Source organism: Mastigoproctus giganteus, chromosome 2, assembly GCF_048544385.1.
Source record: "Mastigoproctus giganteus isolate SK-2022 chromosome 2, ASM4854438v1, whole genome shotgun sequence".
In the NCBI taxonomy this organism is placed as follows: Eukaryota; Metazoa; Arthropoda; class Arachnida; order Uropygi; family Thelyphonidae; genus Mastigoproctus; species Mastigoproctus giganteus.
The window spans coordinates 267,066,226-267,082,304 of NC_143576.1; the positions used below are offsets into that span (position 1 = coordinate 267,066,226).

At 37.4% G+C, this 16,079-nt stretch overlaps 1 protein-coding gene across 1 annotated transcript in view; it reads right to left on the reverse strand.

The window, feature by feature from the left end:
* Positions 1-1,594: 1,594 nt before the first annotated feature.
* Positions 1,595-16,079, reverse strand: part of Eogt (EGF-domain O-GlcNAc transferase) — a 257,927-nt gene continuing 243,442 nt past the window's right edge. The window contains exons 15-17 of the mRNA XM_090390322.1: positions 8,268-8,370; positions 7,426-7,589; positions 1,595-1,676 (exon numbers count right to left, since the gene is read on the reverse strand). Of these exons, the coding sequence (XP_090246448.1) occupies positions 1,595-1,676; positions 7,426-7,589; positions 8,268-8,370 (349 nt within the window). The remainder of the gene's footprint in view (positions 1,677-7,425; positions 7,590-8,267; positions 8,371-16,079) is intronic.

Genomic DNA, 16,079 nt, shown 5'->3' on the forward strand with positions numbered 1-16,079 from the left:
TAAAACTATCAGCTGGTGATACTGTGAAATCCGTTGCAGTTATCGATAGATTTAAAGCATTCATTGATAAACTTTATGTTATGTATAACGCGTCACCAAAAAAATGCCAGAGAATTTAAGGTGTGCGCCAAATCGCTGGATATTGAACTATTAAAAATTGGCAGAATTTTAAGCACACGATGGGTGGCATCGAGCTTCTGGTCTGTTTCAGCTGTTTGGAATAACTATGAGGCATTAGTTAATAATTTTCAAGAAGTAAAGAATGACTCGATGCGGGACCAAAAAGAAAGATGTACATATGAAGGATTCCAGAAGAAAATTATGACTACAAGCTTTATATTAGACTTAGGTTTAATGTGTGATGCTCTTCAAGAATTATCAGACTTGAGCTTGGACTTGCAGAAGCATGATATAGATTTGTACAGGGCGAATAAAAAAATAAAAATTATTGCACAACTTTTTCTCGAAAGACAAACAGTTCCGGGACAGTATTACAGAAATTCCGCCAAAGCTGCCGAAAATGTACGATTTCAAGGAGTTTCACTTCATGGGACAGACTACAGAAATTATTCTCCAATCAATCCAGAAGGTTTCTACAGAATTTTGAAACAATCAGTAGAAAGTAGGCTGCTTGATAGTAAAAGTGCTGATTTGGCAGCGTCGGCCCAAGTACTTGATAGGAAACATTTGGCCTGAATATACTAACTCTCAAGTGACATTTGGTGAGAATGAAATTAGAAAATTATCAATTAGGTTTCAGTTAAATGATAGAGATACAATTCGTGGGTTTCGGGAATATCTAATTGAAAAGATGATTTCGGAAGAATTAAAGAATTTAATGAATGCTCTGAGTACGATACCAGTTTCATCAAGTGAATGTGAATGAGGATTTTCACAAATGTATCTGATCGTCAGCCCAACCAGAGCTTCGATGATGACAAAAACAGTTTCTTCACTACTGTTTCTTAAAATTGTAGGTCCACCGCTGACACGCTTCGATCCAGCAAAATAGGCCGATTCGTGGCTGCTTCAGAAATGCCATCTAGCAACAGACACAAACAGTAAGAAAGAATTCGGCATATTGGGTCGGATGAGAACTTAATAAAAATTTGGAATATTTTATAAAACTTCATTATGAAATTATTTTTACTTAGTACTTATTTTTATTTTTTACTTATTACTTTTTATTTATTAAATAAGACTCACCTTTGACTTATTTTTTATACATTTTTCTTATTTTTTTATATACTTGTATAATAAATTTATGCTTAATAAACTGTGTTAATATACTTAATTTGTTGTTCTTATTCCAAAAACATTACTACTGAAGTAATGATATCAGGAAATAATTTTTTAGTTTACTTTTCATATCCTTTTAATTTTCAATTTTTCCTGATAGCAAAGAATGAGTACCGCCACATATTTTTTTTTACAAAAAAAAGCACTGTACACACACACACACACACACACACACACACACACACACACACACACACACACACACACACACACACACACACACACACACACAGCTCTGCTTATGAAAAATTCTTGGTTGCAGTATTTTATTTATTTATTTTTAAACTGTTTTATGTCATTTCGTTTGCACAGCTGTAAAATCTGGCATAAAAGTGGATTGTAATAAAACAAACCATTGTAAAGCAGGGCTGACTATACTGAAATGGAACAAAACAAAAAGATAAATCAGCTGAAAGTTATCTATGTACTACACCTTCAAAACAACCCTTTAGTATACTAGTGTTACTACATATATAATTACTACAAAAATAAGATGCAGGATATTTCAGAGACTGCTGGGAATCATTGGGGTACAAGTAAACACATGGGTTGTGTTAGGGTAGCTAAGAAAAAGAACAGGTGCATGTATACTTGTGTGTACACCAATGCTAGGAGTTTAGTAAATAAATTTGATGAATTTGAGGTATTGCTCAAAACATCAAAGGCAGATATTGTGGGGATTTCAGAGACGTGGTGTCACACAGATATAAGAAATGCAGAACTGGAATTTGGGGAGTACAATGTCTACAGAAAGGATAGACAGGATAGGAAGGGAGGAGGGGTTATGCTATTAGTTAAAAAACACATAAAATCCAAGGAAGTGAAGCCAGTCGACATCGCTGGACAGTGCAGTGTCGAGTCAGTTTGGTGTGACATAAGCATTGGGAGATCAAAATTGATAGTAGGAGTGTGCTATAGGCCTAATGACTCTGATGAGTATAATAAGAAACTGTTCGGAGAAATAGAGTGGGCCAGTAAATCAGAGAGTCTTATAATGGGGGATTTTAATTTCCCAGATATTGACTGGAATTTGGGGGCTGGTCACTCACACAGTAGCAAGGCTTTTGTGGATTTATTGGATGATTGTTTTCTACATCAGCATGTTCGGGAGGCAACTAGAGGGAGTAATACTCTTGATTTGATTATCAGTAGTGATTCTTCATGCATTAAGAATCTGCAGATAAATGAACCACTTGGTGGCAGTGATCACAGTGTGCTGAAGTGGGAGTTACTCAAAGAGGTAACTACCATTAGGGGTAAAGGGAAGGGGTATTGCTTTCGTAAAGGCGACTACAATGGACTGAGACAGTATTTAAATTCTATACAGTGGGATCAACTGATGATATTGCCAACAGCAAATTCAAAATGGGAAGCATTCAAAGAACTTATCGTGGAAGCTACTAGGCTTTACATACCAACTAAGAAATATTGTTCAAGGTTTAGGCCTAAATGGTTGTCAGATGAACTAATGAGGCATATGGCAGAGAAGAAAAATGCATGGGATACATACAAATTAACACGTGACACGGACGCCTATGATAGATACAAGTTGATCTGTAACCAAGTTACAAAGGAGGTTAGGCAGGCGAAGGCAGATTACGAGAGATCCTTGGCAAGGGATGCGAAGAAAAACAGCAAAGAGTTCTTTACTTATGTAAACTCTAGAAGGAAGGGGATGAATCAGATTGGTCCACTTGAGATCGATGGGTCAACTGTTGATGACCCTGCTCGGGTAGCTAACAAACTAAATGATTATTTTGCATCGACATTCACACATGAGGAGTTATTCAGTGAGGGGAATGCCAGAGGTGTATTCAATTCTAGCAGTAAGCTAGAGAATCTTGTAATAACTGAGAGCAAAGTGGAGGAGAAATTGTTGAAGATAAACACAAGAAAGGCACCTGGGGTGGATGGGATCTATCCAGTTATATTAAAGGAGGCAGCAAAGGAGGTAAGCAAACCCTTAGCCATAATTATGAGAGCTTCCTTGGACTCAGGGGAGGTACCCATTGACTGGAGATGTGCAAATGTGACCCCAATTCACAAAGGGGGATCAAAGGCTGACACAAGTAATTATAGACCTGTGAGTTTAACTTCTGTTCCCGGAAAATTAATGGAGGCACTGGTGAAAGAAGCACTGCAGGATCATCTAGACAAGACTTCAGTTATAGCTAGGACACAGCATGGTTTTGTTAAGGGGAAGTCTTGCCTGACCAATTTGATTGGATACTATGATGCAGTCACAAAAGAACTGGATGCAGGGAATAACTTTGATATTATATACTTGGATCTTAGAAAGGCTTTTGATACTGTTGCACATGGAAGACTGCTGTACAAATTGGAGCAGTGTGGCATTGGAGGCAAGTTGCTGCTATGGATAAAGGGGTGGTTGAGGGGGAGAAGACAGAGAGTGGTAATCAATGGACACTGCTCATCGTGGACTAATGTTATTAGTGGAGTCCCTCAGGGTTCAGTATTGGGGCCTTTATTGTTTTCTGTATTTATAAATGATATTGATGATGGTATATCAGGCTTAATGTCCAAGTTTGCAGACGATACGAAGGTTGGCAGGGTTGTCAAGGACACTACTGACACTATGCTGCTGCAACAGGATTTGGAAAGGTTGAGCAGATGGGCTTCGAGGTGGCAAATGAAGTTTAACATTGACAAATGTAAAGTACTACATATGGGAAACAGCAACCCCAGAGCAGCGTATCAACTCTGTGGTACTACACTGACAGTGGTAGAGAATGAAAGGGACCTGGGGGTGGTGGTGCAGGCAGATATGAAGTTCTCTGAGCAGTGCAGACGAGCTGCAAGAGTAGCTCATGGTGTATTGTCAATGATATATAGGAATTTTTCTAGCAGGGATAAGGAGGTGATTATTCCCTTGTATAAGGCAATGGTCAGGCCACACCTAGAGTACTGTATACAGGCCTGGAGGCCTCATTTCAGGAAGGATGTAGAGCTGCTGGAACGAGTACAGAGAAGGGCAACTAGATTGGTGAATGGGACAAAGGGGTTCTCTTACGAAGAAAGGCTTAAGTTTTGCAAATTACAGTGTCTGGAAACTAGGCACCAGCGGGGTGATCTGATAGAGGTGTACAAAGCCTTGAATGGTTTGAGCATGCTCAATGCTGATGGGATTCTTCCTCTAGCTCAGAAAAATCACCTGAGAGGGCATAAATTCAAATTGAGGAAAGACAGATGTAGGATAGATGTGCGGAAATTTGCCTTTAGCCAGCGGGTGGTTGGTGGGTGGAACAGACTTCCATCCCTTGTCGTGGAAGTTGATAGCCTAAATAAGTTTAAGGCTCAGCTGGACAGGTATTTCGAACGAACAGAGGGGTGAAGTGGAAGTGGTTATTTTTATTTATTTATGTTACTTTTTTTTTTTTTTTTTTTTTTTGGCTGATGCTGCATAAGCTTGCTTTCTTGCATCAAATGCCTCTACTAATGCTAATGCTAATATTCTAGCATGCCTCTCTAACATTCTGTTTTCTGCAGCAGCAGCATGTTAGAGAGTCAACAAGAGGAAGTAGTACTCTTTATCCGGTTATCAGCAGTGATTCTTTACGCATTAAGAATCTGCAGACATAATTACTGTCAACAGTTAAGGGAAAGGCTTTTGCTTTCATAAGAGTGACTACAGAGGTTTAAGACAGTTTTTAAATTGTGCGCAGTGGTTCCAACTAATGATGTTACCAACAGCAAATTCTAAATGGGAAATATTCAGGAAAGTAATCAAAGAAGTACTAGGCTTTTCATACCAACAAAGAAATACTGTTCAAGACTTAGACCTAAATGGATATCAGATGAAATATTGAGACATATGGCAGAGACAAAAAGTGCACGAGATGCATATAAATTATTAGATGATCCAGAAGCCTATGGCAGAAATCTGTAATCAAGTCAGAAAGGAGGTTAGGCAAGCTAAGGCAGATAATCAGAAGTCTCTGGCAAAGAATGCAAACAAAAACAGCAAAGACTTCTGTGCTTGTACTAACACTAGAAGGAAAGGGTTGAATCATATCAGGCCATCTGGGGTTTGTGGATTAACTGTTGATGACCCTCCTCAGGTTGCGGATAAATTGAATAGGTATTTTGCATCTATATTCACACGAGGAATTTTTAGGAAAGTGGATGCCAGGAGCTAAATGACTTTGTGATAACTGAAAGGAAAGTGGAGGAGAAATTGTTGAAGATGGATAAGAAAAGGAACCTGAGGTGGATGGAATCTATCCAATTATATTAAGAGAGACAACAAAGTAGGTAAGCACACCTTTGGCCATAATTATGAAAGCATTCTTGGATTCAGGGGAGGTGCCTAGAAACTGGAGATGTGCAAATGTATCCCCAATTCATAACAGGGATTCAAAACCTGACATGAGTAATTACAGACCTGTTAGTTTAAGGTCTGCTCCATGCAAAATAATGAAATTACTGGTTAAAGAAATAATGCATGACCATTTGGATAGGAATGCAATTATACTGTAATCACAGTATGGATTTGTTAAGGTGCAGCCTTGTCTAACCAATCTGATAGGTTATTATGGCGCAGTGACCAAGGAACTGGATGTAAAAAATAATTTTGGCATCATATACTTGGATTTCAGGAAGGCTTTTGATACTGCTGCACATAAAAGACTGCTGAACAAACTGGAGCAATGTGGCATTAAAGGCAGGTTACTGATATGGATGAAGGGATGGTTAAGTGGAAGAAAACAGAGAGTGGTTATCAGTGGGCACCACCCTTTGTGGACTAATGTTATTTGTGGAGTTTCCCAGGGTTCAGTGCTGGGCCCATTGTTGTTTTCAATATTTATAAATTATACTGATGAAGGTACATCATGCTTAATGTCTAAATTTGTATATGATTCTAAGGCTGGCAGGGTGGTTAACAACAGTCATCATGGTAAGCTACTTTAACAAGATCTAGGAAAATTGGATCGATGGACTGAGAAATAGCCATTGAAGTTAAACATTGACAAATGCAAGGTACTGCTCATGGGTGGCAGTAACTCCAGAGTAACTTATCGACTGTGTGGTACTACACTCAGGGTAGTGGAGAATGAAAAAGACCTGTGGGTAATTGTGCAATCAGACGTGAAATTCTCTGAGCAATACAGACAAGCTGACAGGACAGCTCATGGTGTTTTGTCATTGACATAGAAACTTTGCTAGCAGGGATAAGGAGGTGATTATCTCCTTGTATAAGGCTATGGTTTGACCACATCTTGAGTACTGTATTCAGGTCTGGAGGCCCTTTAGGAAGGATGCAGATCTGCTGGAACAGGTGCACAGAAGGGCAACCAGATCGGTGAAGGGAACAAAAGGCTGTACTTAGCCAGAAAGGCTTCTGTTCTGCAAACTGTAGCATCTCTAGACCTGCTGGGAGATCTGATTGAGGTGTTTAAAGCCTTGAATGGATTGAGTAAGTCGAATGTTAATGGTATTTTTGCAGAGTGCGCACATAAAGGGGTAGAAATTCAAGCTGAGGAAGGATGGTTACTGGACAGATGTGCGGAAGTTTGCCCACAGTCAGCGGTGGTTGAATAAATTCAAGGGAGAACTGGACAAATTCTTGGATGGTATGGATGGTTTTTTTTTTTTTTTTTGGCTGATGCTGTGTAAGCTTGCTCTCTTGCATTTCTTTCTTTGCCATTACTACTATAATAATAAGAAAAATTAAAATACCTGAAATGCAGCTTAAATTTAAGTTCTCTGTATATCACAATGAAATATTTAAATTTAAAGGCTAATTAAATATTTTCATTTATAGTTACACAAAATAAAAGTATTTACAAAACACTTTTTTTTTCAAGGAATGGATAAATATTCATTTGATGAATGGTATACCAGACAGATCCACTACTGACTATCACAGTTTTTAAAATCATTGCTGGTTTTGTAAATAGAGAATTGTGTATTGCAAATACATCTTAGATATATTATACAACCAAGTTTTTCTTGATTTCAAAACTATAGAAATACTCTTTTAAAAAATAGACTTAGTGATTAAATTAATCAATAGTCACTAATCCAGTTTTGCATTAAAGTAGTCTCCTCAATAGAGGCACACGTAACAGGGATAAATAAATAAGTATTACCTTACATATTACTTACAGGTCATGATGTATAAAAAATTTATTGGCTTTTCTATGAGTTGCTATAAAAGCTGGATGCTGTCTTACATGATCTGCAGCTATCTGTAGAAGTGTCACGAATTCTTCAATGTCGAAAGCATAATTAGTAAACTTGGCATGAGCTCCTAATGTTGGATGATGGCCCTGTATATCATTTAAGTATGTTGTAATAGTTAACATTTTTTTTTAAATCTAAGAAATATATAGTACAATATGCAGATTAACTGTTATTTAACAAAACTATTAATGAAAAAATACTTAGTTGAGAAATTTAACACTGATCAGCTTCAAACTTTAATCAAAAATTTTTAATATTGATTAAAATGATTGAATTAATATCAGATCTAGTCAGATAAGAAAGGTCATGGTTAGGCCACATCTCGAGCACTGTGAACAGGTCTGGAAGCTTCATTTTAGAAAGGATGTGGATATATCAGAATAACTGCAAATAAGAGCAATAAGATTAGTCAGGAACTCAAAACGGGCACTCTTAACGAGAAAAACCTCAGTTTTGCAAATTATGGTACATGGAAACTAGGCACCTACACAGAGACGACTTTAAATGGATTAAGCAAACTAAATGCTGAGGACATCCTTACTCTTCTTTGGACAAGAATTAAGGGGGAAAAAATTTAAACCAAAAGAGAATTGTTGGGAAAACTTCCATCTAGCATTATGGAAATAGGTAGTTTGAGTAAATTTAAGTAAAGATTAAACAGATTGTTAGAGGGGAATGAAGTACAGATTAGGGGGATATTTTTTTTTTTTTTTGGCTGCACTGTATACGCTTTACTTTCTACTAATAATACAAATTCACATTACCTCATCTTCTGGATATAATTTCTCCTTCTTTTCCCAGGTAGTGTAGTAAAGTCCTCTCAACCTTGCTAAGTCTGCATAGCAGTTTTCATCATCACAGTTGTAGCTTTAAAAATGTGAAATTTGTAATATAATTTTTTATTAAATACAGTGTACTTTACTTATATATTTATTAAATGACATTGAAAAAATTAAATTTATGAGAGAGAGAGAGAGAGAGAGAGAGAGAGAGGGAGGGAATTAGTGAAGGATAATCCTGCTGTTGATTAATATTTACCCCTTTTTACAAGAAAAGACTTCAATCATGTGGACTACAGAGCTTGGCAACCAAGCACCTTAGAGGGTAACCTGATTGATGTTAATAAAACTCTAAGAGGGGTTGGTAAAATGAATGAAGGAAGAATTTTCACTGCTATAAAGAATTCTAGGTGCCATAAATTCAAGTTACAGGGAAGAGGTTTAAACTAGGCTGTAGGAAGTGTTCTTTTAGCCAATTAATTGTTGATTACTGGGATACACAGGTAGTTGAGGCTGATAGTCTGATGAAATTCAACAAAATTTGGACAACTGGATAGGGTAAAACTCTAGATCTTGGGTACCAGTCCATATTTCAACAAATGGACAGGAACAAAGCAATGATTGGAAGGTGCCACTCACTGCTTTCCCTGCCCACTGTCCTCCTAGGTTGATATGCCTAGGGCATTTCCCCCACCACTTTCTGCTGTTTTTAAATCGGGAACTTGTTTTCCGATTTTAAAACAGCAGGATGGGAGTATAAGTGCCCCTCCTTAACAATCAGAAAGAAAACGTCTTCACAATAATTACCCAATCACAGAACCTGACTGTACAATTACTCCATTTTTACGACCACGCCCACTGCGTGGAGACAAGTGGTACCCAAATAATGGAGTTCAGCCCTGGATAGTTACCTACATCAGGAGGGAAGTGCATAATCTGCATTTTCTTATTTGCGTTTTACTTTTTTTTTTTTTTTTTGGATGGTTCAGGAAAAGCCTGTGGTTTCCTTGTATTATATGGCTAATACTGATACTAATTTGGAAATCAGAATTCTAAAACTTTTAATACAGATCTTCATTCAACTGTCAGGACTATTCAAACTGATATGGAATTCAGTTTGAATAGCATGCAATTTTAAGTAATATATAATACAAAAAAAGTTAATGCAAAGCATCATTTTAGTTCATAGTAAATCAGAAATAAGTGAAATGGCATCATTTTTGTTACATCTCATATTGCACTACCTCAAATAAGGAATGCTTCCACAGTAGAGAAGACTAATGTTACTCATTCTAGGCAGATACCACCAGATGTCACAGTTTTGAGGCTTGTTGGCCTGTCATTAGTTGGCAGTTATGTACTCCACTGAAACAATGACTGACAACCCAGTTATGAAGTTAACTCCACAACATGAGAGATGACAGACAGTGTGCGACAATAAAGTACTATAAAGGGTTTGTGGCTAAAAGCCTCAGACTATGGGAAATTTACTAGACAAACAAGTTATTGCCTAGCATCATTTTAGTTCGTAGTAAATCACCAAAGTAGGTGAAATGGCATCGTTTTTGTTACATCTCATATTGTGGACACCTTCACAACGAATTTCCCATTATTGCACTATCTCGAATAAGCAGTGGTTTCCCAGCATAGGAAGACTAATGTTATTCATTCTCGTACCACCACCCAGACGGCACCATTTTTGAGACTTGGCGGCCTCTCATCAGTGGGTGGGTGGGTGGGTGGGTACTGCAGTGATACAATGAGTGACAACCCAGTCATGAAGTTTAACTCAATAATGTGAGAGATGCCAGATGGTGTGCAATATTAAAAGTACTTAAAAGGGTTTAGGACAGAAAGCCACAGACTACAGAAAATTTACCAGACAAAATTTACTAAACCCTTTTTAGTACTTCACTATTGTGTACCATCTGGCATCTCTCATATTGTGGAGTTAACCTTCATAAAAGGGTTTATGATAACTAAAATAAGAGAGGTATATGTAAGAGATACATAAGACGTACGTAACAGATGTATCACTGGGGTACCTAACTGCCTAGCTGGAAGACAAGATACAACGGATTTATGATAACTAAACTAAGAGATATATACAGTAAACCCCCACTATTCGCGGGGGTTATGTTCCTGAGAAATGCCGCGAATACTGAGTTATGGCTCCCATAGTAATAAAGAGGTTCTGTTCCAAAGTATGAAATATATAAGAAAAACTAGTCTAAAATTTTGTCTATGTATGTATTATACAGTAAATCCCCGCTATTTGCGGGGGTTACGTTCCTGAGAAATGCCGCGAATACCGAGACACGAATACTGAGTTATGGCTCCCATAGTAATAAAGGGGTTCTGTTCCAAAGTATGAAATATATAAGAAAAACTAGTCTAAAATTTTGTCTGTGTATGTATTATGTACCTTCATAATATGACTATGTACATAGACAGTACATGGTGAAATGCAAGCATACAGCATCGAAATGAAAATAAGAAACAATTTAATATTAAATGTAATATTTATTAGAAATTTCAAACAAATCTTTCAAACAAATCTTTCAAACCAGCGTTTTTGCTAGCTAAAAAACTTATCCCGCCAGTGCTTTCACCAGTTTCGCTAAAGTGTTGATAAAGGAGTTTTGCCTCTTCACGAATGATGAGTGAACTTAACAGAATTTTATTTTGAGTTCGGTCTTCTATCCACAGATTTAAAGCCTTTTCCATTTTTTCTAATTTAACTTCACGAGTTACAGAGCAAATTTTTGAAGCAATTAGCGCGTTTTCACGGACACTACGGCGGATTTTTTCTTCCAATTTTTTGATTGATCATACCATTGACTCATTGATTTTATAATGTTTTGCCACTGAGGAGACACTTTCACCATTAGAAATTTTGTCTAATAACTCAATTTTATTTGCTAATGTCATCATCTTCTTTGATCTTTTCGCATTTCCCTTGTTATTCGTAGCCATATTTTTGTACGGGTTAGAAAGAACTTGTCCACAATAAAGTCACTTTCTTCCGTTAACACACTTGAAAAAAGTCTATTTTACACTGCAAAACAGTAGATTTATCACTTTTGTAAGCATATCAATTTATAAATTCATTCAATTTATAAGCATATAAATTAAAAGCAAACGACGAAACCCTTCCACGACAAGCGCATAACACATACTGAACAAGGATTAGCGAGAAACATCCACCTTGCAATTTTTTCACCCCTCTCCCCCACCCACTGATCGCTGTTTTGACCAGGAAAGATAATTTTAGCCATGGCCATGTTTTTTTTATGGCGGAAAATGTTCATGGCGCTTTAGGTTTTTTTTTAGGTTTCATTTTATATTAAATCAGCGATCGTGAATATGCAAAAAACCGCGAATACAGATACCGCGAATAGCGGGGGTTTACTGTACTTGCGATTGCAACATATCTAAATGTCTCCTGAAAACATCGTTGATTGAGGTACCCGATCTTGTAGATGAAATTGAGGGATTAGTGTTGAGAGTTAGACTGAACATTTCTAGCAGGAAAGTAATTAACGGTTTAGTTTCAGTCCAAAATTAGTTTAATACGGGCATATCGCCACTTATGATCATGGGTATGCGATATGTCAATTATATCCTGTATGCCTTTTCGAGAAATATAGAAAACTGTTATATCACTTGGCCGTTGGGTAACAAGCACTCCACTGTACATATATAGCCAATGGGCCAAACATTGATTGTTGGACCAGATGACAGATGACATCTAAGTATGCTGCAACAATGCATACCTCGTCCATCTTGAACCATGCACTGTATGTTTAACATTGATACCTCCGTCTTTATTTTCTTAGGTTGGCTTGCTTGATACGCTCAACAACATTCTGCATTTGACTTTGGTATCACTGAGCATTCAGCTATAGCAGCATGGCAGTCAGTCTCTTTCACTAATCTGAAAATTATTGATGTGAAAACATCTATAGTGACACCTAACAATGGAATGTAACAGAAATGTGGATTACAACAATACAAATACTTGTATTGTTGCAATTCACAAAGGGGGATCGAAGGATGACATTGGTAATTAAACCAGTTAGTTTAACTATTGTTCCAGGTAAAATAATGGAGTCACCAGTTAAAGATGCATTGCAGGATCATCTAGGCAAGACTGCAGCAATAATTCAGACACAGCATGGGTTTGTTAAGGGAAAGTCTTGTCTGACAAATTTGATTGGATATTATGATGTGGTTACAAAGGAACTAGATGCAAAAAATAACTTCGATATCATATATATGGATCTTAGAAAGGCTTTTGATACTGTTGCATATGGAAGACTGCTGCACAAATTGGAGAAATGTGGCATTGGAGGCAAATTGCTGCTGTGGATAAAGGGATGGTTGAGTGGAAGAGAGAGAGTGGTAATCAATGGACACTGCTCTTCATGGACTAATGTTATTAGTGGAGTCCCTCAGGGTTCAGTGTTGGGTCCATTGTTGTTTTCTGTATTTATAAATGATATTGATGATGGTATATCAGGCTTAATGTCCAAGTTTACAGACGATATGAAGATAGGCAGGGTTGTTAATGATACTAATGACAGTACGCTGCTGCAACAGGATCTAGAAAAGTTGAGCAGATGGTGAGAGGTGGAAAATGAAGTTTAACATTGACAAATGCAAAGTACTGCATATGGGTAGAAGTAACCTTAGAGAAATGTACCAGCTGTGTGGTACTACATTCAGGGTGGTAGAGAATGAAAAAGATCTGAGGTAACGTGCAGGCAGATATGACGTTTTCTGAGCAGTGCAGACAGGCTGCAAGAACAGGTCATGGGGTCTTGTAAATGATATACAGAAATTTTGCTAGCAGAGAAAAGGAGGTGATTATCCCTTTGTATAAAGCAATGGTCAGGCTGGGTCTTGAGTACTGCATGCATGTCTGGAGGCCTCATTTTAGAAAGGATGTAGAGCTGCTGGAATGAGTACAGAGAAGGGCAGCAAGATGGGTGAGGAGAATGAAGGGATACTCTTACCAAGAAGGGCAGATTAGAGATTCGTATGTGCTGAGAGCAAAAAAGAATACTTTTTTCTTTTCTTTTTTTTTTATGAAGAGGAAGCAATATTTATGAAGTGCTTATGGTTATAATAGGTATAGGAGAAAATTTTCTTGTTTTATACTCCGGCAGACCACCATGTCAGTGCAACTTTCCTATAAATGAATCAATACAAATGTGACTGGTAAATTCGTATTTACCAGTCACGGGCTTGAACCCTGGTCAGCTTAAAGAGTGTGTGCTACTGCACTCATACTCCTGACCTACATCAAAACAACTGTGACATTTATAATGTGTTTAGGAAAGATAGGCAAATGAGGAAGGGGAGGTTGGGGTCCTCCTTATCAAAAGCAGACTGAATGCAACAAAAGCACTGCAAGGTTCAGAGCTTATATGCCAGCACTGAATTTACTATACTATGATTGTCATTGAAGATAAGCACAGGAGCAGTTGACTTTGTTTTCTGAGATATATAAATTACAACTTATCAAGTTCAACTTATCAACAAGTTCAAGGAAGAACTAGACAAACATCTGGAGTGAATGGATAGGTGAAATGGAAAGGATTGGATTAGAAAACAGGCCTCGCGCGTTGGGTTGCATATCATCCAAGTTTCTTGTGACAACTGAAGTCAGTCGGCGCAAGAAACTTGGATGAATGGGAAGGGTGGTTTTTTTTTTTTTTTTTTGTCTGATGCTATATAAGCTTGCTTTCTTGCATAATATGCCCTACTAATGCTAATATATATAAGTCATAATTTATTGGGTTTTGGGTTCGAATCCCAATTTGCTGTAAGTAGGTTAGTATATTCTTTAATTTTAACGGGTTAGTAAAGCAGACAAAATTTTTTTGGTTACAAAGAAATTTTATTGGGACTATAGAAATGGGTATGCATGGGACATTTTGTATGGCTTTCTCTCTGTTCAACGCCCCTGACAAAGTAGCGGAGGTATGGCTAAGTGGATGAATGTATTTTTCCATTTCCTGCTTAACCCATTTCTGTTCCTTTTTCACTTTATTTTATTCTCTTTGCTCTTTTATTTTATTTATTGCTTTTTATCATAGTTTTTTAACTATAAGATTATACAAATTAGTAATTAACTAGTAAAAAACCCAGTCAAACTGGCTACCACTAACACACCAAATTGTTAGTCAGTGGCAATAAAATAGGCCTTAATGCTTAAAATGCATCATTCCAAGTTATAAATACACCTGCAAAAATTGATCCAAAAATGATTACGATCATGCCCTAAGAAAAATAATGTGAATATAATGTTTAATTGCTAACCCTTCTCCATGTCTTCCATCGTGCAGTATGACTGATGACCTTTGAGGTTATGATGAACATCATGGCAAGATCCAATCTTCTTCACATTTCGAGGGTACAGCTCTAAAACTGTGTTTACAGGCTGGACGCTAGTTAGTACACCGGACCTAACCTACTGGTAACACTTTAGGAGGATTCTGGTTCAGCTAGTGTAACCTTGCTACCTCTACTCTGCCAGATAGTGACTAGAGGGAGTCAGTGTAGTGTGTATGTGGAGGGCATGTCGAGGCCACGAGGCAAAGTTATGTCAAGGATTTGGGTATATTCTTACCATGTGTATGCCATATCCAAAAATTTCATTACTTCATACAGCATGTCTCTCCCACTTTTTCTTACTATTGAATATGCCGTGAATTGTCAAACTAATAGAGTTAGCTTATATGCGAAAAGATCTAAACCTCCCAAACACTTTCTATTTCATTTCACAAATATACGTGGTCTCAATTGCAATCTCAACGATGTCTATTTCCACTTGCAGCCTGCCAAACCCTATGTACTTTTTCTGACAGAATTTCAGTTATCGGTAGATTCAACTACTGCTCATCTCGGTTGCCCAAATAATTCACTGTATGATTCCTTTCGCCTCAAAGGTGGTACTTGTGCATATGTCCATTCCGATATTCCCTGTGAGAGACTGGTAATTTGGAATCTCCTCTTTTCAATCTTCTCTGGCTTAAAATCTCAATACCTCATTATGTCAAATTCATTTGTTGTCTCTACCATTCTCCCAACTCCATTAATCACTTAAAACTCTTTGACTTCCTCTCTTTGAAATTTGACTTTCTCCAGTCAAACTTTCCTAACAGTGAGGTAATTTTCCTTGGTGATTTTAATGTTCACAACTCCAGCTGGCTTTTGTTTTCTAGTCACACCGACCCGGCTGGTCAACATGTTGAGCCTTTTGCAATTACTAAAGACCCTGCACGGATTGTTCATTTACCTACAAGAATACCGGACAATCCTAACCATACAGCCAACACACTTGATCTTTTTCTCACAAACAACTCTTCTAAGTATACCGTTGAAATGAGTGGTCCTTTAGGCACCTCAGATCACAACTTAGTGATTGTCTCTTCTCCGATGGAGCCTTTATCTCATGGCTATTCCCAAACTCTTATTGTTTGGCATTACAAGAATGCAAAATGGGACGACCTTTGAGATTTCTTCTCTTCTTTTCTTTGGTCGGATTACTGTTTCAAAACTTCTGATGTCAATGTTTTCTCAGATCGTGTAAGTGAAATTATTCTTGTAGGAATGGAATCCTTTATTCCAAACTCCATTTTAAAATCTAATCCTTTATCTAAACCTTGGTTTTCCAATAAATGTGTTAATGCTGTTCAAGAGAACATTGCATATCGTAATTGGCTTGTTTCCAAATCTTCAGTTTGATTTTCTGCCTACACCAAATCTCGCAACAATTGTAAAGCAGTT